Source organism: Tetrao urogallus (genome assembly GCF_951394365.1).
Source record: "Tetrao urogallus genome assembly, chromosome: 2".
Classification (NCBI taxonomy): Eukaryota; Metazoa; Chordata; class Aves; order Galliformes; family Phasianidae; genus Tetrao; species Tetrao urogallus.
This window is the reverse complement of record NC_136814.1, coordinates 18,360,901-18,384,720: the sequence shown is the minus strand read 5'-3', so window position 1 is coordinate 18,384,720 and position 23,820 is coordinate 18,360,901. Positions and strand designations below refer to the sequence as shown.

General features: G+C 42.2%; 1 protein-coding gene across 1 annotated transcript; it reads right to left on the bottom strand.

Moving 5' to 3' along the window:
• Positions 1-18,637: 18,637 nt before the first annotated feature.
• On the bottom strand, positions 18,638-23,607 carry SLC30A10 (solute carrier family 30 member 10; the record flags this gene model as incomplete). Its single annotated transcript, XM_079532744.1, has 4 exons — positions 18,638-19,113; positions 19,845-20,084; positions 22,825-22,908; positions 23,115-23,607. 4 exons carry the CDS (start codon positions 23,605-23,607, stop codon positions 18,638-18,640), a joined length of 1,293 nt encoding a protein of 430 aa, XP_079388870.1.
• Positions 23,608-23,820: the final 213 nt, after the last annotated feature.

Here is a 23,820-nt window from a genome sequence, read left to right as displayed (position 1 = left end):
AATCTTTTCTGATGGCAAATTTTAAGAAAAATTGCCCATCCCCTTCTTTATTTTGCTCGTTTCCCCCAACCTTGTGTGTTTTTTCGTTGATCCCTTTATCGTGCTTTCTGCTTTGCTAAGCAACTGCACCGTATCATCTGGGAAATTTCCTCTAGAGGGCTCATTTCTTCAGGATGTCAGCTGCGCAGAGGGCAAATCGCTGAGCATCCCAATCCCTCTCAATCACATTATGGCATCATGAATCCACATACGCCTTTCTGTTTCTGGGAAGATTTGCCAGCAGTAAAGCACAGTTAAATAGAGGAAAAGGTGACATGTAAACATAGACTTTTAAAGCCCACTGAAATCATTTGTAGGCTTTTATGACATAATGCGATCTAGTCAAGATGGAGAGAGGAGTGGCAATCCTCTTCAGAGGCAGTCCCAGTCTCTTCCAGGAAATGTAGAACACAAGAATGCATCCCACTGCCCAAGTGTCTATCTCATAAGAGCACACTGCTTCTGCTTTCCAGGAGTTGAACTGCCCTTAAGGAGTTTGCTGCCTCATGACCACATTAATTTGCAACAAAGCATGCCTGAAGAGATTGGAACGAGCTGCCCAGGTGGATGTCTCTATCCCTGGAGGTGTTCAATAAAAGGGTAGCTGTGTGACATGGTTTAGGGTGATCATAGGCATAAGTTGATTTTTGGACTAGATGCTCTTAGTGGTCTTTCCAACTTTAATGATTCTATGAATCTCAGGATTCATAGCAGCTGCTGGTCACATTTGCAGTGGACACCTGAGAAAACCCAGTGCAGAACCAGTGATGGTGGTGGGACAGGTGGCTCTGCAGCCCTGGAGAACATCCCCATCATCTTCTAGGGAACTGAGTCCCACAGTGTACCTACTACAGTCTCACCAGAAAAGAAATCACAAGTCTCATGTCACTGAATGGATTTATTAGCCACCCACTTGCTGAAATTGTGGGTGGCTTCAGCTTTCATCTGGAAGAAACAAGGTTTCTAGTGCTTCTGGTGGAGGAGGAAAATGACAGAAAAAGCTGAAGGAAGCACATGCTGGAAGCTAAGAGATAATTTTTCCCTTCTCCTATGTCTGAGATCTATTCTGGTTTGAGGAAGGAAGGGAGGTGAACACAGTCACTCAGCCTTCACTCATCCCAAGTGCCTGCACCAGCATGTATCAGCACTCTGCCCATTTAGACCCACTGCCTCCCATAGAAGAGCTAGTTTGCAGGATCATGGAGAGCACCATCAGCATTAATGTGCTGCATGTATACTTGGCAGTGCCAAGAGCCATTGGTCCTTCTGTACACATTACAAATCAACTGCATTTCTTCTCTGCCCACCATGAGATGCTCCAGGTGGAGGAGGGAACAGAGAGACCCCTGCTGCCCCAGAGCCATTCATGCAGGTGGGGTCTTCAGTTACACACAGACTTGCTGAGTACAGATAAGGCAATGGCACAGGCTGCCCAGAAAAACTGTGATGCCCCATCCGTGGAGGTGCTCAAGACCAGGTTGGATGTGACCCTGGGCAGCTCCACAGATAGGAGTTGGAACTAGATGATCTTTGTGGTTCCTTCTAACCCAAGCCATTTTATTATGATGATTATGATTAGGTTTCCCCATTGACAGAAGTCCTACCTTTCTCCTCCCTTTCATCTGTTCTTTCTAACATAAAGCAATGGCCTTTTCCCAAAAAAAAAAAAAAAAACAGTATATCTTAACACGTAACACTCCAAACAAAGCAGCATGAATTATCTCCAAAATAAAACTACCTTTAAAAAAACAAACAAGATCCATGAACAAGAGTATGAAAGAATAATCGAAGGTGGGTACCATATCCAAAGGATAAGCTTCCATAGAGTGGTGGTGTCATTGAGGGCACTGGAAAATGACACCTGTGGGGGCAGGACTAGGTAGCTGGATGCTGCCTGTGTCTCCGGTCTTGGGAACACCAAAGGCATAGATAGCCCAGAGGCTGGTCCCCTTGCTCAAAGAGAACATTCTTTGGGCCTTGTTTGCAAAAGCAACACACGCATCAAGGATATGTAAGAGTTTATAGCATCAAAAGATTAGGAGAGTCCAGGGTATACAATTCATCTTTGTAGAGCAAATTCTTGCAGGGTTGTTAGCCACCTCAAATGGGTTGCAGATATGAAATCAAACCACAGGGTGAACCCAGCAGGAGGGACTGATAGCAGAAGAGCAAACTCATTGCCACCAGACTGCTTTGATAACTTGCACAAATGAGTCCCAGGATTTGCGTCACCTGAATCTGAAATCTGCTGCAAATTAGGCAGCAGGTTGTCTCATGATATCTTGCATGTAGATGAGTTTTCTTACGCTGTTTGGTTGAGTGTCTCATTTTCCCTGTTTTGGTGATGGTTTTGTTTTGTTTTTTTTTCAGCAATTGAAACATTTTTTTTTAGAAACACACAGTGACTTTGACTTTTAGCTGCAGATCTCTACACCATATCCCTGGCTGCTGGAATCTCTGTTCTTCCTTAGTGCCTATCTAGCCATACGAGGAATGCTTTCTGCCAGGGAATTTTTTTCCAATAGAAACTGGCCCTGTCATCATAACACTAAAGAAATTTGGTGTAGGGAGTCATTCTGCAGTGGCAGAAATGGAGGCTGAGCCGTTGAACTTCTAAGGCCTCCATGGCAAATTCAGCAGTGCAGGCTGCAAACACGAGGCACTCATCCCTCACATCAAAGAAACTCAATTTCTTGAAGGCAATATCTTACGTCCACCTCAAATAAAACAGATTTTTCCACTGTACTGGAGAAAGTGCAATGGAAAAAATGCGTACAACTGCTATGGGAGTTACCGGGTTCAAACTGCCTTAATTGCTCTGGGTCATCTGCTCTCCAGTTGCCATATCTCTTTTATTTAAAATGCCTGAAATATAAAAAATGTCCAAGGATGCCTGAGTTATAAACATTGCTGTCTTTGTGCCAACTGTTGGTTTCGTGCAACAATGATAACAACTAACCTACTTTTTTCTGGTTTATGGAACAGAGACAAATCAAGGACAGTCTTGCAGGAAGCAAGAAGCAAAGGCTGTCAAATACGCTGAGGAAGAAATTGTAGACAAATTTCAACAGAGCATAAGAAAACATTTTAAAAATATCTTCTTTAATCAAAGGGTTTTGGGGCGAGATATTGGTCCTGTTTATTTTTTATTCACAATATTTTTGAGCCTTTTGGAACAACAAAGACCTACCCTGGCTCAGGGGTGGGCAGTCCAAAAGAGAAAATGAAAAACTGTTCTAAAACATCAATTTTCAGAAAGTTTTTGGAGGAAAGGTTTCAGAGCAATAGAGAATAGCCTTTAAGTAACATTTCTTATACTTCTTTGCTTCTTTGCTTAGATAGTTCCCAGACTTTGGAACACTATATTTTCTACATTTTCTAGCTTTCAAAAACTCCTATACATGGAATATTTTACCATTTTTACTGTCTATATTTTATCACTTTAACTATCTTCCTCTGGAGCTTCATTTTAAAAACCCACTTCTTCCCCACATGTTTGTCTCACCTCTGTCTTCACAGCCAACATCCCACCAGTCCCCTTGCTAAGCCACTGATCCAGGGAAAGCTGTCACAGTTCTAAAGCAAGCACTGAATTAAGCCTTCTGTCTTCTAAGAGATTAGAATAATGAAAACAATGACTGTAAGAACAAACAAACAAAAAAAAACCCACCAACAACAAAAACAACAACCTTACACCTTAGAAAAAGAAGCAGTTGTTATTTAGTTTAAAATAGCCTTCTAGGACTGTTTATCTCTCCCAAATTCTAATGACATCATCCAGAAATATATATTGAAAATGCTTTTACCAATATATATCTCATCAGAGTTTAGTGCTAAATGAACAGACACATGAAAAAAACCTCTCTCCAAAAGCAAATGGAAAATGTATTCCCTATGGCTACCTCCCTGAGATAAGATCTGCTTTAACAGAGATCACCTTGGGAGATAAATTTGTCAAGGTTTTCAGACCTGATATGTGTTGAGTTCATCCAAGACAATTACAGCATTGTTTTTCTTCAAGAATTTTTTTGACCCCACCATTATTCAGTATTTCCAGGTAGCAATCATAGTGGCTTACTGAATATTTTACTAGGTAAACTTTTATAGCTCTGCTTGCAAGATTAGTACGTAGCGTTGTTCAAATTACTGCAAATAAACTCCCTGGAGGATATTCTTTCTGCAAGATAGATTTTCCTATGTAAGTTTTAAGTGATATTTTGGGGGAAAGGGAAGTTAAAAAATACCAATGCTGTGCAAAGATCTTCCTTCACATATTTCTTCAAGTCATGCAGCATGCTTTAGCTGAGGGCTGAGCACTGGGGTCAGCAGTTTACTCATTATAATTTCCTTAAATACTAGTATAATTTCCTTGAACACAGTGAGATAGTGTACCAGTCAGCTTATGGCAACCAACCTGTTCATGTCCCCTGTGCTATTTGACCCACTTTTACCCAACAACATTTGGGTTTATTACTTTGGGACTGTTTGCACTGAGCACACAGAAATGCTGCTGATTTTTCAGGGCAGTTAGCACACATTAACCTGTCTATGCTTTGAAAAAAGTGTTGTCACCCTCTAGCACTTAGCTGAATTTAGGGGTGAGAAGTCCAGCAGGAGGACCCTCCCACATCCAAGAATCCATACATTTGCTCTCCAAGACATTGATGTGGGACATCCTTCAAGGACTTCAGTAATTTTGGAACTACAACAGATTATGAGTCCAACTGATGTCAAACTGTTGTTCAAGAAATGTTTAGACATTCTTAGGGACATGGTTTAGTGGGCAATGTTGGTGGCAGGTAGATCATTGGACTAGATGATGTTAGAAGTCTTTTCCAGCCTTAATGATCTTATGGTTCTATGATGTTAGCAAAGACCTGATGCTGTCTGCAGAGAGAGCTGCCCCATAGCTAAATATCATAGATGGCAATGTGACCCAGGTGACAATTTGGCCTGCAAAACCTTTAATAAAGAGGTGAAAACAAAGGGCAAAGAAAATTGTGAGACCACGACAGTTCTTGCACAAGGACAGCAGCTGGCATGATCACGGGTGTCTGGTCAGCACTGCATCTTCTCCTGTGCACCACAGCAGGACCAGACCTGAAGGAAATGACACAGCATTACAGGTATCACTGGGTGGTACAAGGTTAATGCACAAAGGTATAGAGCCATGGGTGTAGTTGGGGTGGCAATGGGGAGAAAAAATGTTGGCTTTGAAAAAGAGCAGGATGGTTTTGTTTGCAAACATTGACGGTTATTCATAGACAGGATGATTCACTTCACCTTTGACCACCAGCTTCTGCCTTCCTATGAATCATTATTATTAATTATTAGTGAATCAAGAACCAATCATCTGTTGATAACAAAGGTACATGAATCACTGCAAAACTTAACTTTGACCTGGTCCAAAGCCTAGTGAGATCAATGGGATTTAAAATCTGTTCTAATTCAGATTGAACGTCTACTGAGATTTCAAGATACAGTGGTACTGATTCTACTCTGATTTATGCCAGCATGAACCAAGATTGATTCCATTTATATCAGCAACACGAAGCCAATGCAAGTAAGAAAGGCTTAGCTCAGTACAGCAGTTAGTAGGCTTGCATCTCTGTTGCATATTAAGGCAAAGAGAGCAATACCAAGGGCCAGGCTCCTACATCACACAGGAGATTTTGTTGATTGTTGAGTCTAAAGGTGGAAAAGTATGACTCAGCCTTCTCGTCCCACAGTTCAGGAACAATTCCTAATTAAATTCTATATTTTACCGGTATCTTACCTTTCCCCATGGCATTTGGTACATAGGTTTGGGTTGGGGAGGAAGGATATCAGTCATCCACCCCAGAAATAAACTCGAGGTCTAAGCAAGCTGCTTGCAGTGTCTTAAAATGAGGTCTATGTTGGATCCTACTGGAGAGGTGTGTGATGACACAGCTTCCTTCTCTTTTTCACAGAAGCATATCTGGCAACATCCCATGGAGACAAGATTGTTGAGAGCCATGGTGAGATAAGTCCTGCTCCCCGACACAAGGGATGGAGCTGTGGGGTTCCCACAACAACGCTACTACGTTCCCTGAGCTAATTTGTAAATCAAAAGCTATCTGTGCTCCTCACAGTGACCAAGGAGACATGGTTCTAACTGTCAAGGCTGTGAACCCAGTACTGAAAATATTGCAGCCAAATCAGCTTAGAAGAGGGAGAGAGGGAAGGTGAAATGTAGGAAGTGGGAATGGAATGGGGAAACTGCAGAGGGAACAAGCCTTTCTGGTCTGTTTAACCTTAAAAGGTGGAGGGATAAAGTTTCAGACCTGATAGGGTCAAGGTGGAAGAAAAATTCAAAATAAAAAAGAAGCATGGAAGAATTGTTAACAAGAGTTTATGTCCAACAGATGTATTTATTTTCTCTCCTTAACCCTCACTAGCAAAAAAAGTCATCCTACTGCAGTGCAGCAAATCAGGTCTCTGTTCCATTGTTCCCCTTCAGACCTGAGGGCACTGCTATTTCACTTTGCTCCAATATAAATTTGAAAATCCCTCATAAATTTTGTACTAAAGTAAGTTAAAATAACAGGAAAAGCACTAGAAAAAGGAAGAAGTTCAACAAAAAGAGCTGGAAAAGATAAGAAAGAAGGAAAGTTAAAGTTTATTTGTATGAAAGAGAACGTTTTTAAACAGCAGACCCCATGTGCCATACTTTTTTCTGTTTATTTTCATCAGGCCCAAACAGCTGCATGTGTAACCAAAGACATCATTAAGATAATAATGATATCATGACCCATTCTGATTTTGTAAAAACTACAGTGTGGCTCAGTTCGTATCGAATTAGTTTATTTCACTCAGGGTAACATAAACATCTGACTGAAACTATGCAGCAGGTATGAGGCAGGCCACTTAGGAGCAGTTTTGAAATACCATCCAAGACTGGCACGGAATTCCCATACAAAGTCTACGCTTTCTTTACCACTAAGCAGCTTCTGATCAGGAAAACAGGTCCAACAGCAATTGCTAAGTGCCAGTTGCTTCTCTCTGCCTCTGCAGTTTCTCTTGGTGTGAAGATCCAGCTCTCCAGGGGGCACCCTGTCTTCATGTCGATCAAGTGGGCCCAAACCAGAGAAATCCTCGTGTCCCCTTGCTAGTGGCTTATCAAGAAACTCCCACCGTTTAAAATAAATGTGCAAGTTTTTTTTTTTGTAACGTGCAAGCTTTGCATATTTGTGGCTGCATGTGTAATGAGCAGACAAGAAAAAAGGGAACTGGTTCATGTGGACAATAAAATCATACAGAACACTGAGCCTATACTTCCAGACAACTGCGTTTTAGCCATCACTAAAGGCTGTTTCCTGGCTGTTCATGTTTGTCTTTCACATGAGACTTCATGCAGTGTTTCCTGAAATACGTTAATTGAACTGTATAAACGAGCCAAATTCTACAGAAGGGTGTTGTCCCTTGACTGTCAAAAGCCTTGGACTAGGGACTAAATAAATGCCTTCCCAACCCCACAGGTGAGGCATGAAGCTGATACCCAAGGCATCTGCCAAGACTGAAAGCCTCCTCTGAGCACTCCAGTCTGCAAGCCGAAGATTGGACTCATGAACTTCTTAGTCTCTTTACTAATCCTAAGCTACTTGCACAATTACGAAGTCATTGAGTTCTGTGATTAAGATATACTACTCACATAGATTCTGATGTTGTGACTTGAATTTAACTCAATATCATGAAGATCGAAGTCAAGATGAAGCAATCAAAAAGTTACACATGCTCCTGAGATCCCTTTCACCTAAGCTAGACCACCTGGATCACACCCTGCTAAATGCAAAACTCACATTAAAAAAACAATTAATTTATTAATTAATTGACAGGCAGTTTGAGAATATTGTCTACGTTCTAAACTCGTTAGCTCAAAAAACGGCATTCATGGCTTGTTTTTCTTATAGAATGTCTGGCAAAGCAGGGCTCTGACCTTCGCTGATTCTCAGTTGCTTTCCTAATAAGAGAACAATTCACAATATTAAGTGCAATAAACTTTAGGACGTTTCTATAGAGATTAACATTTTTAAACATTTACTCTTCGGTATACATTCAAACAGCTTCAGAGAGTTTCTTTACAATGCTCAGCTGCACAAACAGAATTTGGCCTATTTCACAAAGTCTTATCAATGAAAGCCCAGAAGAAGGAAAAAAAAAACCAACCTCAGAGGATAGAGGAATTGTATCAGTTGGATAAAATGAGCAGAAGTTGTGAGTGATACAGTAGAGGTTCATGTGGTTCATTTCCACATATCTTGCCATGTCCATGTTTTCAGAGACGGAAGAATCATCACTCTTACAGACCAGAAGAACTTCATTTTTAATTAATTGGAGTGAAAGGCTAAGTGCCTGGAATCTTTGCTCAAGATCTGTTTTATTTTAAAATGTATGCCAGCAGTTAAATTAGCCATAATTGTTTAATTATTCATACCAGAATAGTTACCTATCTTGAGACAAGTGCCCTTGCAATCATTTCAGTAAATACAATTGTATTAATCAGGTTGAGGATAACAGGTTCAAAGTTGTAAATCCTGACAATCTTTTACCATACAAAATGTTATTATAAGCATTAACGCATTGTTAATGCTTGTTATCGAGACAACAGCGGTTCCTCAGGGGTCAGGAAGTTTATGCTAAGGCACATATCCTTAAGGGCACTGAGTAAAGAGCACAAATAAATCACTTTTGTAACTGAACCCCAACACCTGCTTGCTTTCCTCTCCACTGACACAAGTAGTTGATATCAAGAGGCACACACGGATGCATCCTTAGAATCATAAAGTCACCAAGGTTGGAAAAGACCTCCAAAATCATCTAGCCATTCACCTACCACCAGTTCCACCAAAAACCATGTATTTTAGTACCACATCCAAATGTTTCTTGAATATCTCCAGGGACAGTGACTCCTCCACCTCCCTTGGCAGCCCATTACAGTGCCTTGCCACTCTTTCAGAAATTAAATTCTTCCTAATTTCCAACCTGAATCTTCCCTGGGTGAGCAAGAGTAGAGGACCCTCTCTAACTAGAAACAGGATGAGAGGGAACTCCCACCTCACCACAACCTCCTTTCAGGCAGTTGCAGAGAACGACATCTTCCTTCAGCCTCCTCTTCTCCAGACTGAAAAATCCCAGCTCCCTCAATCGCTCCCCATAAGACTTGTGCTCCAGACCCCTCAACAGCTTTGTTGCCTTTCCCTGACGTGCTCCAGGGCCTCGATGTCCTTCTTGCAGTGAGGAGTCTGGCACTGAATGGAGTACTCAAGGTGCAGCCTCACCAGAGCTGAGTGCAGAGGGATGATCATCTCCCTGCTCCTGTTGGCTACTCTATTTCTGATACCAGCCAGGATGCCACTGGCCTTCTTGGTCACTTGGGCACATTGCTGGCTCATGTTTAGCTGAGTGCTGACCAACACCCCCATTTCTTCCATGCAGTCTTCCATTCACTCTGCCTCTAGTCTGTAGCATTGTCTGGGGTTGTTGTGGCATTCACATTGATTTACATTCACTCCAAGCTCTCCAGAATGGTTTTGATATCTGGAGACAATCAATGAGCCATAGAATGGCTTAGGTTGGAAGAGACCTTACAGCTCACCCAGCCCCACTCCCAGCCATGGGCAGGGCTGCCCCCACAAGTTCAGGCTGCCCCATCCAACCTAGCCTTGAGCACCTCCAGGGATGGGGCACCACAGCTCTCTGGACTTTTGGCTTCTTAGTGACTTTCTATGCTTGGTGTAGCACTGCTGCTGTGATGCAGCTGGCTGGTTGCAGGTCAGCTTCCTTGCAGCTCTCTCTGGGATGAAATTCTTCCTGCAGCCCTTAATTTGCCTGGTTCTTCACAAAATTCTTGAGGCTTCACAAGTATTTCCTTAATGAACATTATTGCAGGCTCTTTGTATTGATCTCCTTCTCCAAAAGGCTTGAAACTAATTACTCCTACCTTTTCTATTCATTGTTATTATTATTATTTTAAAACACACCTCTCCACTGTAAGTTGTCTCAAATATCCCATCCAACTGACAGAATTGAAACCCAGCTCTGTCAAGAACGAGTTAGTGTTTGAGCAAAGTGCTCATTTCAGTCCTAGACTTGGCTGTGCTGAACTCTTTCCAATTTTCAACTTTTCCAAACTCCCTTAACACAGAGAGGAACAGCTGGAAAAATTGAAAAGGGCTCTGTATGGCATCTTTCCTGCTTATCCTTATCTAAGCTGAGGAGAACACAAAGCAGACAGACAACAAAAGCTGGGTGGTAAGCAGTGCAGGAACAAATACTGCAGTGTCAGCAATGAAAGAAGGGCAGCCCTGGATGAGTGGGCAAGGGAAAAAGGAGACTAGAGAGGGGAAGGAATCTGAGAAGAAAGAGCAGGGGGAAGGCAAATAATCAAAAGGGTCAGCTGAGCTGGAAGCCCCCAGATAGAGCCTGGGTGGAGCAGGGACTGATGGCTTGAGGAGAGTGATAAGAGTGTGTTGTATTAAGGAGTGGTTGCCAGACAAGAAATGCGTTGCAGGAGCAGCAGCCTACTGGATCCCCCTGAACCAAGCTGCAGGAGGACTTCCCCTAGGCAACTGCCAACTACCTTCCACTGCCTCCTGCAGCCCTTTCGGTTTTCCCTCCCACGGAGACTCACTAGCATTGAAAGTCCGCTTTTATGCCCTTCTCCACCCAGATCAATCAGAACAATGAAAATCAGCATGAACCTCATGAACCGACTGATCCAATTGGGTGATAAAACAGTGACAGCTATGTATGGCAGTATACGTGAAGTACGCTCATATATACACACATAAGCGCATGTGTGCTCTACAGAATAACAAGCTTTCTTCTCAGACTCTCCCTGCCATCTCCCTTTCAGTAGCACTTGCCACGGAAACAACATAAGCCTGCTCTCCTCTGTCACTTAGGGCAGCCTCCAGGCCATCTCCGCTTCAGCGGCTTTTTGCAGTGAGTTCACGTATCCCATCCCAAGAAGGCTTCCCTATGTTAGCTCTGTGCATGGCATAGGCACACTGCCAAGCTCCCAGGCCCTCTGAAAGGGCTCTGCTTTGCACCCCATGGCCCCCCTCTGCCACTGCCTTACACCATTGCTCTTTGGCCAGGACACAGTGCTCAAGAGAGCCACTATTTGTTTTTCGGAAGGAAACATAAGTGCTCGTTGGGGGTTGCAAATATAATTAGGAGAAGCCTTTGACTTCAGCCGGAAATATATACTATTTAAGCAAATTTGAAAGAACGACCAGCACAGCAATGCTCAGCCTGCTGGAGGGCCCAGTCTTGCTACCCAAAATCACCAGTGTGTTTGCTGGAGAAGCAGAGTGCAGCATGGCTAGCAGGAGATGGGCGGACTTAACTGGCACCATGAATGTAAGAAGCCGCTTGGTTAAGATCAGATTTCATACAGTCATCATAGAACCATTTGGGCTGGAAGAGTCCCTTAAAGGCCATCTAGTCCAACTCCCTGCAATGAACAGGGACACCTACAACTCCATCAGGTGTTCAGAGCCCCATGCAGACTCACCTTGAGTATCTCCAGGGACAGGGCATCCACCACCTCTCTAGGTAACCATTCATTTGACATTGTGGATACTAAAGAGTAAAGATGGCAGCGACAAACCACAGACAAAAATTCTCACATCTATAGACAACAGGTGTTAAGGAAAATAATAAAAAATTAAGGGAAATCATAAAAAAGCCTCAGCACATTGCAAGTTGCATCTTCATGCCTCAGTGCCCTTCCTTCCTGTCTTTCAGCAGGACAACATAAGTACCACCGCATTCTGCTGGATGGACCAAAAGGGAAAAGATCTGTGGGGCTTTGGCACGGAGCAGCTTGGGAGCAGCTTCTCAAGTTACCCCTCCCAAGCTCACAGTTATGCTGGGCATCCCAATTGTCTTCCTGCACCATGACTTATTAAGCTATATCCAGATAATTTAGGTCTGTCCAGTTAAAGTCTTAGAAATTACATGATGCTGGAGACATTCACAAGAGAAAGGTGATCCCCAGGCAGCAGTGTCCCAGAATCATTTGGGTGCAAATGCTGCACCTCTTTTTGAAGTCCAAGAGCAGCAGGGATGGCCAGTGGGTAATTTGTAATGGGGTACATCCTGCACATTGCTGGCCTCTTAAGGCAAACCATGCCATGAAAAAAATACTGCCTGTGAGCAATAGGGGCAAGCAAAGGATAACATCCCTAGTTCACAGCAATTTTAAAGAGAAATTGCTACTTAAAGCAATTTCTGTAAGATTTCATATTTGTTGTGCTCATTTGCAATAGCCTGGCGTGCTTCCTGTCTCAAGACTTGAGGGATCTGCTCATCTGCACCAGACACAAGATTGATTTCTAAGGTTTGAAAAAAAAAAAAAAAAAAGGGTTGTTTTCTTTCTCTTGAATTGTGTCATCCTTTAACCATCAAACTTGCTGTACACTGTCTTGAGAGCCTCCTTAGTCATTTTGAAGACTTGTATAAGGTCTACATGAATTCATTTTTCCCTATACATACTGCAAAGTCCTGTGCCATCGTTCCACTGCCATCTCCTCCCAAAAGGATGGGCAGCAATATGTGGTCAATCAAATACAGAGATTTATTAAAAATGGGTGAACGCCATAAAAATAAGTATAAAAAATTACTAGGACTGGTAGCAGGTAAAGCAAAGTGCAGTGCCGTATCAACGTGACACTTGTCTTGCACTTCTTGTTTTCATGCAAGCTACTGCAGTGATAGCATTATCTGCATGCCATATGTGCATTGCTGATGCCAGCAGCCTTTCCCCTCCCAGTCCACCCTGCACTGATACAGCAAGGCATAGACGTAGGAGGAGAGCAATGCTTTTGGCCCCACTGGCTGCCAGATCTACTAATGTCCCAAGAAACCAGCACCAATCTCACCTCCTTTGTGGTCTGCAGCACTGCTACCTTTATTACACAGCAGAGGCTCAGTGTCTGAAGGCCACATGTTGATTAAAAAATTAAACAGAGTCTGGGGGCATTTCAGGCACTGAACCATGACCATATGCATTAGTAAGTTGTTTAAACATCTCACAGCCTGTGCCAACTAGCACTCTCCCAAACAGTTCCCGGGCACAGTCCAGAGTCAAGGACCCTCCTGCAATTGGCTGTTATCAGGCAGCCACCCTCTTTTGAAGTGGACAATATGCAAGCTGTACTATGCCAATGTATTTAATGTGCTACTACAGAAGTAGTTGATAACGCTCTACTATTATAGAAGTTGATACTGCTTCCCTATTAGACAAGTAATCAATAATGCTTAACTAAAATAGACAATAACACTTCACAGTTATTCAAATATATGCTAAGTCTATAGACTAATATACGTGCTTTTTCCATCAGACAGTGCATTTGCTATCCCAAAGAAGAAACTCATCAGATCAAGGGACCACACTTCAAAGGCACTGCAACTTCCAGACTGCTCTGGAAAGCTCGTGCTGAGCATACAACTATGCTTGTACACCTAGAATTTTACTGTGCCAGTAAAACTCAGTTAAGACTCAACAGTAAATTTCATCTTTGTGCCAAAGGGCAAAGCTTGTGACCTCAAAGAGCCAGAGGCTGACTCCTTAACACAGGACACACCTCTCTCAACATTTTACCTCCTACCAACATTTTATCTCCTACCCTCAAGTTTACTGAATCTCCACTTTGCCCTAGAAGAATTACCAACTTCATCCTGGCTGTGCTCTAATTTTGACAGAGAATGTGACTGACCATTCATCACCCTTTTGTGACCACCAGCATTTCCCCACTTCCTACTACAATCTCAGAACAGGTCAGGCTCTCCACCACATCAGAAACAATTTCAAGATAGATACTGTGCACCCAGCTGTGGGGAACCCAAAGCAGTCTCCTAAAATATTCCTACAGACAGGCATGTGACTAAACCCACACATACAGCATGCAGCAACAACAACAACAAAAAAAGTCTGCACAAGGAGGACACAGATATAGAGTAGGGGCCTTAGTGTGGAGGAGAAGACCTTGAATTCCAAGTACCTTATACCACATAGCTGACCAACAGAGAAAACAGGAGATCTGGGGAGAGGCTAAACACTGAATCAGAAGCATCAACTAGCAGAACTAGGTAGCAACACAGCACCTGTACTAGGTTGCAGCCAAGATACCCGTTTAGAGAGTCTATTGTGAGCTAAAAACTCACTCCTTTGTTAGAAGAGGTTGGACTGCTCGCAAATGAAAAGTGTCTGGATATGTGTCCACTCTTCATCTAAATGTATAACAAAATTTACGTTAGTAAGCTCCTGGGTTAGGAGGAAACTTTACTCAAAGGTCTCAAAGTAGTCCAAACTGACAGCAGCTCTCCATTGCTACCATACATTAAACAGAACAATGGGCAATTTATTTAAAAATGCACTTTATTTACAACACATTCAAACTTCATTTTGGAAAACAAATATAACTGTACATCAAACTTCCCATTTTTCATTAACAGTGAATAAAACCATAGCAAGATTTACAACTCATTGGTTAGGCAATCAAGAAAATTACATTTTGGCACAGTATTTAAATCACATCATGAAAAGAAAAACTGGAAGAAGTTCTAAGCAACATAACTCCATACGTGTAACAACTTCATACAGTAACATCCTCAAACCAAAGCATCACTACTTAAATAAAGTATTTAACAAAAAGTGTTTCCATTGTACAGCAGAATAAGAGAAACCTATAGAAATTTTCATAGTGCTTGGATTATCTTTTCAGAATTGTCCCCTCTACTCATTTTTCTAATGAGAGATCCAGATTTTCTCCTAAAGTGTTAATGAAAGACTAACAAACATCTCTGATTTCATGATACCTTCGCAGGTTCAGAAATCAACTTTCTTTAAAAAGATGTTTCCAGTGGAGTGCAGGGGAATTTAAATATATATAAACTCAATCATATGACTCCTTAAACAGCAGACTTCTACACAGACCAAAGGACATTAAATGCTCCTTGGAACAACTGACATCAAACTATCCATCCATCGACCTCAGATTCAGAATAAAAGGGAACATTCAGAAAGTAAAGTATTAAAGTAGAGCAGGAAAAAGGGAAAGTGTGAGAAGAACTAAGCAAGGTCAACAATCCGTTTGCAATGATAAAATACCCTGTGCAGCAAAACCAAAGGGGATGAACTTGCATAATATGAAGTGCAAAAATTAAACCAGTAAGTACACGAAAGAGGTATTCTAAATCATATTATAGGTACATGCTCATGACCAGAAGGATAGCAAAACTGATCTACTATTTTAAAGATTAAGAATAAATATGAACGTTAAGAGGGAAAAAAAAATGATTTAGTTACAGGTCCAAAAAAAAAAAAAAAAAAAAAAGGCCATGTTATTTTTCTTGACACAGAAGAGCAAAGGCAAGATTTGCACTTTAGAGAGTTGTAATTGAATGTACGTGTTTGATGAAAGAACATATGACAAGGCGACAAAAAATTGAATTCCATTCAAACAAGGCTCATAATGATGAAAGCCAGCCAATTGCCTTTGCGTTCATTGCCATGTGAATTTGTTCCAGATTTAACTCTTTCTCCAGAACTAATTGCTAAGGCTAGTAAATGTTCTGTTGCCCTACAAGTAGGTCACATGTATGGCTCATGGATCATGAGGACCACATGTTATAGATCAGAGGATCACATAACACGACTACATGTTTGAAAATTACCTCCTTACCTAAGAGCAGTGATGGATAGGTGGGAAGGAGAAAAAAAAATCACTACAAGAGAAACTGAGTACTGTAATGGTGCACTCAGAAGGGAGTACTTGAAGAGAAAAGTTTGTGCAATCCATCCGCAGCAGTCAGAACTTTTCCATCACTGAATTGGAGGGAGAAATAAAGCAATTAAGTTTAACAGGATAGGAAGGAGAATTTATGACAATGCAATATGCTACAAAGCTGAATTTAGAACAAGTGCCCATAAATAAGTGCAAATATTGAAGTATATTGTACTTCAAAATGAGGTAAGCATACTTCAAGAGAATTGGAACACCGAGAAATTAAGGGAAATTAGCCAAAACAAAATACACACTGATTGGAATGATGTCATCTATCAAAATAGAAAAGGACCACCCAGCAGAGCAGACCACCTGCCACATGTTTGAAACAGGAGAAAAACATTTTGTTACTGAGCTGAAAGGAAGGCAAGGATACTGGGTCAAAAACCTTTGCTGGGTACCCTGACAGGCCCTGCATGGAAAAAAAAGCAAGGTTCACCTCATCACTGACATAGCTCTGTTGGTTTTGCTTGCTAATAAAACTGCTTTGTTTTTTAATTTGCTCATTTTCTAGACCTGAAGATTTCTACAGTCCTTGGTATTTTCCTATTTATTCACAGTACATTCAACCAGACAAGAAAAATTGTTTATGTTACTTCATTGTATTTTCAAGTTACAACACTTCAAAAACTTAAAAAAATAGATAACCACTGTTTCAATAAACATTGGAAAGATGAAGAAAAGATGGTGTATTTCATCAAATGCCCAACATTACACACACACATTTTCTCTAATTCCAGAGTAAAACCATACTGATGCTCCAACCTTTAAACCATTTAATAAAATGCGTATATAAAAAGATTACCTGATTTAAGAGACAAATGCATAATTAAGAAAGGTTGCTTGTTTTAGAGAGCATGTGAGCTGTAAATTCCTGCACAGATATAGTTGATATTTTGGGAGCCTTTTATTCCAGTTCACAGAAAATAAACCTATATATTTGTTATTGAAATCTAAGCCCCTCCATTTAGATCTCATCACAGACAAAAATGAGGACAAGAAACCTGAAGTAAGGGCTGTCTTACTTCACATCCTCTCAAAGAGCAGGGCAGTTGTTGTAGTGCTTCCTGATTTTCATAATTTGTGCAAGAGCTGCAAACAGGATCAAACAGAATGGGAGGATGAAGGTTTTAATAGCATTAGGATACAGATCAATTTTTATATTTAAATCCCATCATAAAGGCTATGAATACCTTAATTCACCCAGGAACTGTTCAAGAAGGGTAAATACAAACTAGAAGTGTACTATTTAAGCTGTTATCACACTGCTCGAGTAAACACAATTTTCCAAGCAGCAAAATACCCTGCTGTGTGTTTGAATATTCATTGATTTAATGTAATCATCCTTATTAAGGACTTGTCTGCTTCCAAGCCAGCCTTGCAAGGAAGCCCCAGTATTTCCCCAGCCCAGCAGGGGATTGATTTGCCCTTTCTACTGTTTTATCCCTGAGTTAAAGATACCACTATTTTACAATGTCTTCAGGAATAGCTACCTAAATAGCCTGTCCAGGCCACAGGAGCACTGAAAAGCTGCTTTCAATTGCAAAAATGTATTTGAAAGCTTCTGGAGGCTAAGAACTACACTCAGCATAGATTAGGTAGTGGGAACCCCTCTCCCAAAAAGCTAGAGAGCAGAACCAAAATCCAACATTTGGTGACTGGGCATGCACAACTGGGCAGAGGGAGGGCTTAGATTTTTTTCAATAAATCAACAAATAATTAGGAATAAAATAGAAAAAGCTCCCAGATTTGTTCTTTTTCTAATATTAAAAAAGTTCCCTCTAAGTGATAACATTGTTTTATAAAGCTTCAAATGGAATTTCTCAGTGAATATAAAACTGTCTCAGTAATAGAATTGCAGAGTTTGCAACTACTCATAATAGACAGACTAGTTTATTTGTTCAGCAGGGATAAGGACAGATGCTAGAATTAAATATACTGCAATCGTTCCCCACGGTAATGAATTAACATCGTTTCTGTTTCAACTTCTGTTGTTCAGAAGGGAGGAGAAGGGTAAGAACTGAGTTGTGTAATCACAACAGTGAACTAGATCAAAAGTTAATTGGATGATTGCTTGCATTTTTATCTGTTAGAATCAATACAGACAAGGCTAAGTAATTCCTTACTTTCATGACACAGTGCATGTTCTTAAGCATCGACTATCTGTGATTAGGCTAAAGTTCCAGTATTACTAATAGAGAAGTAAGACCATTTCCTGCTCCACCCCCAAACACAGAAGTCAAGAAAATAATGCAAGCCAACTATTCCCGAGTGCTCTCTCATCATTCAGGCACCTCTGTTTCATTCACAAGCTTCAGAAGCACAAGTTACTGGATATGCAAAGTCGGTTCTGAGGATCAGTAAAACATCTCTGCTTAAGTCCATTATAAACACACAGTACTTCAGCCCAGTACAATCATTAACTTGCTACAGAGCTCTCAGGCAGCAGCTCGTTTTCATTCCCAGTGGTACTGGCCATACACTGCAAGCATCAGGGTAGACAACAATACACCTTGCCCATTCAGGCAATAGGAACAAACACACAGTTTGATTAGGAACTGTGCTAGGCTGTACCAGAAAAAAAATCTTAGATGAACGCAACACATTTTATGGAAATATTGAGCCTCATCTCAGGTGCATGCTTTTTTTGGTGTATTTTGGTTTACAGCTACAGCACAGAAATCTTTTTGCCATACCACCTTCAGCTACAACCACTGCTGACACACTTCTCTGCCTGGCCACGTTTATTCTATGAAAACATTTTTCAGAGTAGACAGAATTGTTTAAAATCGTGTACTGCTCAATTGTGACTTGTCATCAGACATTTCGCCATTTTTCATGCCTTTAACACCATTCTCTGCCAGTGGAGAGTCAACATGGATTTCAATATCACTTTTACTTGAACCATTTTCTTTACGCTGTGCAGAAAGGCAGCTATCATTTTTTTCAGTATAGCCATTAGTTTTAACCAGTGGTGCGTCCTGTTGACTGCAGCAGAGCTGAGAGTCACAAGCTTTTGAGATGCAAGGTGAGCTGCACAGGAGACTGGAGGTCTTGTGGTCAATGTACTCAGGTTGGATGGTCACAGAGTGAACCCCTGCTTCATGGAAAACCTTCCGTATTTTATAGGCAGCATCTTGGTAATCAGTAGGTGTTTGGCACTTGACATGAAGAGTAGCAATGTTCTTGCCACCTGCAAGCTCCCACACATGCACCTCATGAAGGCTGCTAACCCCTGGGATGCAAGCTAGCCTGTCAGCTGGAAAACATAAGAGAAAGGTGTTAGAATGTGTGGTGGTGTGCTGGTTAGTTCTCGTTGAGAACTACCCCAAAAGCAGCAGTCTCCAAGCAGTATTTTCTTAAGTACAGCTCTTACCCACCGCTTTTGGTTCACAAACACTATTCACCTAGTGTTATGAACACATAAGCAGGCCCTTGCCTTCTTTTTGGGCACATCTCTGCCCAAGGACCATTTATCTTCAGTTTGTAGCAACAGTGCTGGAACAGCACTTTCTCGGCTAAGGCCCATATTTTCCGATTTGTTTAATCCTGAGCATGTGGAATTCCAGAAAGACCCACTACACTACAACTAACCAGTGCAAACAGTGCCAGAGAACTACAAATGTAAGCAGTCTTAATGGAATTTTCTAAGTTGTTTTGGAAGCCTTTCAAGAAGACCCTGCTGTAGTGTTGAGAAATACTATCATTCAGTGCAGTTTCTTTCACAATCACTCCACACAAAGCATTAACAGCTCAAGACTGGATATTTTTGATGTATTGTTGGAGTACCACATTCTCAAAATACATGCTTTCAGTAATCCAGAGAGATTTGAGTCATGTTGCTAGGATACAGGCATGCGACTATTTCACAGTTCTGGAGAATTTAGAACTATTATGAGTAAATAATCCAAACATGTCATTCCAGAAATAACACACGCATTGAAATATATCATTAAAATTAATAGCATTTCAACAACAAATGTGACTTACTCAGTTGTTGCATATTAACACCTTTGGGAACCATCTGCAACAAAATAATTGAGGTCTCTTTGATGAGTGGGAACGCCGAAGACAAGATTATGAACACCATAATTATTGTCAGACTTGGATCAATGTAGCACTGCCAGTTACAGGGAGCACTAGCATCCAGAGGAAGCACTTGGAAGATTGTAGCAGCAATTACCACAACAACAGATCCAAGTGCATCTCCCATAACATGCAAAAGAACACCTGAAATAAATGACAGCTTCCGTTAGTCTTTTTCTCCGCCCACCCCCATAAAAAAAAAAAAGGTGCAATATTCCAAACATTCACATCATAACTGCAGTTTTCAGTTACAGCTTTGAGAACAACATAGCAAAGAAAGTACTGACTCTGAGACACAGTTCTGTAAATAGGATGCATTACTAGGGCATGCTAGCAACTGTAATTCAACTGCACTGCCATGGCAACAAAACGTGTCTTTGCCTAAATGCCCAGATTATGTAGAGATCCTGGCACATTCAATCTCAATTCTCAATTAAAAGTTGATGACTAAACTCTACCAATTCTACCCTGGAAGCTAAGTTAGTCAGAGAGACCATATCCAGGAACTTATAATTATTCTCCTCCATCAGTTTCTACCGCTCTGTTGAAACCCCCCATAAACTACAAAAGTGAAAACTAAACAGTACCCATTCTTATGGTTTCAAGTGACTCCCACACTCCAGTTTTTTGGATCAAACTCAATTACTAGTTTAAAACCTTTTCCTACCAAAACTACTAGTCCTCAGACTCAAAAAAAAAAAAAAAAAAAAAAAAAAAAAAAAAAAAAAAAAAAGAGAGGAAAAAAAAGATCAGAATCTGGTTCAACAGTTGGCTGTACTCAAGGTGAAGACAAACAGGCTCTTGTAATAGCATACTTTCAGCTGTGATTCAAGAGTAATGAAGCAGTGTTCTTGCTACAAATTTACAGTATTGTAAGTACAACTTTTGTTCTTAATTTCTTTCTCCACATAATCTTGCCTCTTCCTGTCATTACCACAAAATACTCTATTTTTGCTCAGTCTTTACTATTCAGACTCATGACTTAATTCCAACCCATGCCTAATCTGTAGCATCTCTAAATATGATGTTGATTTATTTGACTATACTTATTTTTCAGAGCAAGCGACAGAACAATACAGTTAAATTCCTTTTAATATCCCTTGTACAAGCACTTTCCAAAGCTACTTCCAATGTACTATCCAATGTACTCCCTCCCTCCAGGCTAGAGAAACTGCTAAAAGTTTCTCTATGAAACTCCTCTAAAATACACCTTAGAGTTCAAGCTCTTAAAATGCTGGGCACTGGGATTTTTTTTAGAGCTAGAACCACATCCACACTGCTGCTTCACGCTGGCTCTGGGCAGGAACACGGAACCTCTGCATGGGGAACACAGGCAAAACTTACTGGAATTCCTTGGAATCACTGGGATACACTACACACTGCACCCAGCTCTTTTTGCTGTAGTCAGGAGAGCTCTGTCCCATTTGGCAAACTCCCACAGGGTTTTATTGGCCGTAACAGTGTTGCAGTGTTTCCTCTTTCATTTATAAAATAATCTGGATTCAGCGCGTGCCCTTGGTTGCTGCACTAACAAGAGGGATAGCAGGATGCAATTTCTACAGTAACTAACAAGACAGCTGATTTCTAAAGAAATGTTTCGGGAAGACATTTTTTGGATTAAGAAATAAAGTAAGCACGTCAATTCTGATATATTAGAATTGAGCGTACTGAGTTTGGAAAATCCTTATTGAACTGACAGGCAGAGTTAACATGATTAATACAAATGGCTTGGTTATGCATCATATAATGAACCCATTTCCATAGGCCACCAAAGCTATGGCTATAAAAGGTTTTGTTTTTTTATTAAATAAAGCAGATACAATGAAATTATAGATAATATAGCTCCCAGCAGCTTGTGTGGCAAAGTCTGAGCTATTCTGCATGTGCTCAAGATGTAAAAAGGAATAATCTTGTGGTGTAGTTTGCAAGGTGTCCTCCCTTACACACGTTTGCATAACTCTCAAAACACATCTGAAGGACAGACACGCACATCTAAAAGCTGGGTGCCTCACTGCGATGACAGCCTCTTAGGCTGAAATCATGTGACGCCAACCCACACGGCTCTAGAGGAACATCACATCTCCTCAGATGCTGATATGCAGCCATAGGAAATCTGTCCTTGCCTTTGTAGCAATTCTCTCCTCGAAGGACAAGTCATTACGAAATATACTACTTTGGGTCCTGTGAGAAACAGGCAATATACATATAAACACAAATACAAAGGGACTTGGTTAATTTATCCCGAGAAATAACCATAACGTTTCTCTCTGCAGATAACAAGACAGCTGCCAAAGCATGACACAGAGGGAGATGACTGCCCCAGCTTCTCTCAGGGAGAGGTTCATAGTTCAAGGACCTGGAAAAACACATGCAGAGCTACCAGTTTCAGCAACTTTCTGCTCATATTGACTGCAAACTTTGGGATTACTAACAATTTATTTAAATAAATTTAAATATATTTAAATTTAAATAAATTCTTTTTTCTGCCTAAAAGCATTTAGAAGTGGAAAACTGCTCAACTAGTCATGCAGTGACATCAAAGAAAAGCTTCACAGATGCCTGCTTAACCTTCCTATATGTTCTCTAGCAGCCTGTGCTCAGTGCAAGGAGCTTTGCCTCCTTTCCAAAAAGTCAGGATCACAGAACCATTGAATTTATCTTGAGCTAGAAGGGAACCACCAGGGTTATAAAGTTCAACTCCTGGCTCCACACAGCACCACCCAGAATGAAACCCCGCATCTGACAATTACAGCCCAGCTGCAGTCATCAAAAGAATCACAGCGCAATCACTCAGAGCTAAGGCAGCATCACAGCAACCGCTGTTACTCCGTTATCTCTCACAGCCTGCAAGCGCTGAACGTTAAGACAGCATTAGTTACCATACCTCTGATGTTCAAAGCTTCGGACTTTTTCTCTACTTTCCTCGCAGGCCCCTCCTCAGGGCTTTTTTGGTCATTAGGTGATTCACCTGCATTCAAAGAAGAAACGCTGTGTTGTGTATAAGTTCTACAAACAGAAAAAACATCAACCTCACAACCAAGTTCTTTTCAGAAGGGAACGACGAGCACAGCCCCAGCGCTCCCTCCCCCAGCACAAAGTACAAGGTGAGACGGCACGGAGACGGGGGAGAAGGGGACAGCGGGACGGGGAAAGCGGGGTGCAGCCGAGAGGCACCTGCTTCGGCGGTGCCATCCGACGGCCCGACCGCCCGCCCTGCCGGGGTCTCGGAGCGGTGGCAGCAGCGGCAGCAGGCGGCCCAGTTCTGGAAGACGAGCAGCCCCACCAGGTTGACGGCCAGCCCCAGGGCACCGACGATGAGCACCAGCTGGGCGTCGTCGATGCGCTCGGGCCGGGCGAGGCGCAGCACGGCTTCCACGAAGATGGTGAAGCAGAGGGCGGTGAGGAAGACGGCGTTGCTGAGGGCGCCCACCGCCTCGGCCCGGCTGTAGCCGTAGGTGGCGCGGGGGCCTCGGCGGGAGCGGCGGGCGATGCGCCCGGTGGACAGCCCCACGCAGAGCGAGATGAGGTCCGACAGCATGTTGAACGAGTCGGATACCAGCGCGATGGAGTTGCCCATGTAGCCCGACACCAGCTCGGCCGCGAAGAAGCCGGTGGTCAGCACCAGCATGAAGATGAGGCGGCACGTCTTCCCCGAGTACCGCCCCATGGCGGCGGACACCGGCGCCCCTCTCCGCGCTAGGAGCGCCGCCGCGGCCTCCGCCGGCCCTTAACGCCGCCAGGCGCCGCCCCGCGCTCAACCCCGCCCGCCGCCCCGCTCCGCCCCGCCGGGCCGGGGGAGCGCGGCGATGGGGCTGGGGCGGGGGAGGCGGCAGCCGTGGGGCCCCGAGCTGTTCCGCTGTGGGGAAGGCGTCACGGCGCC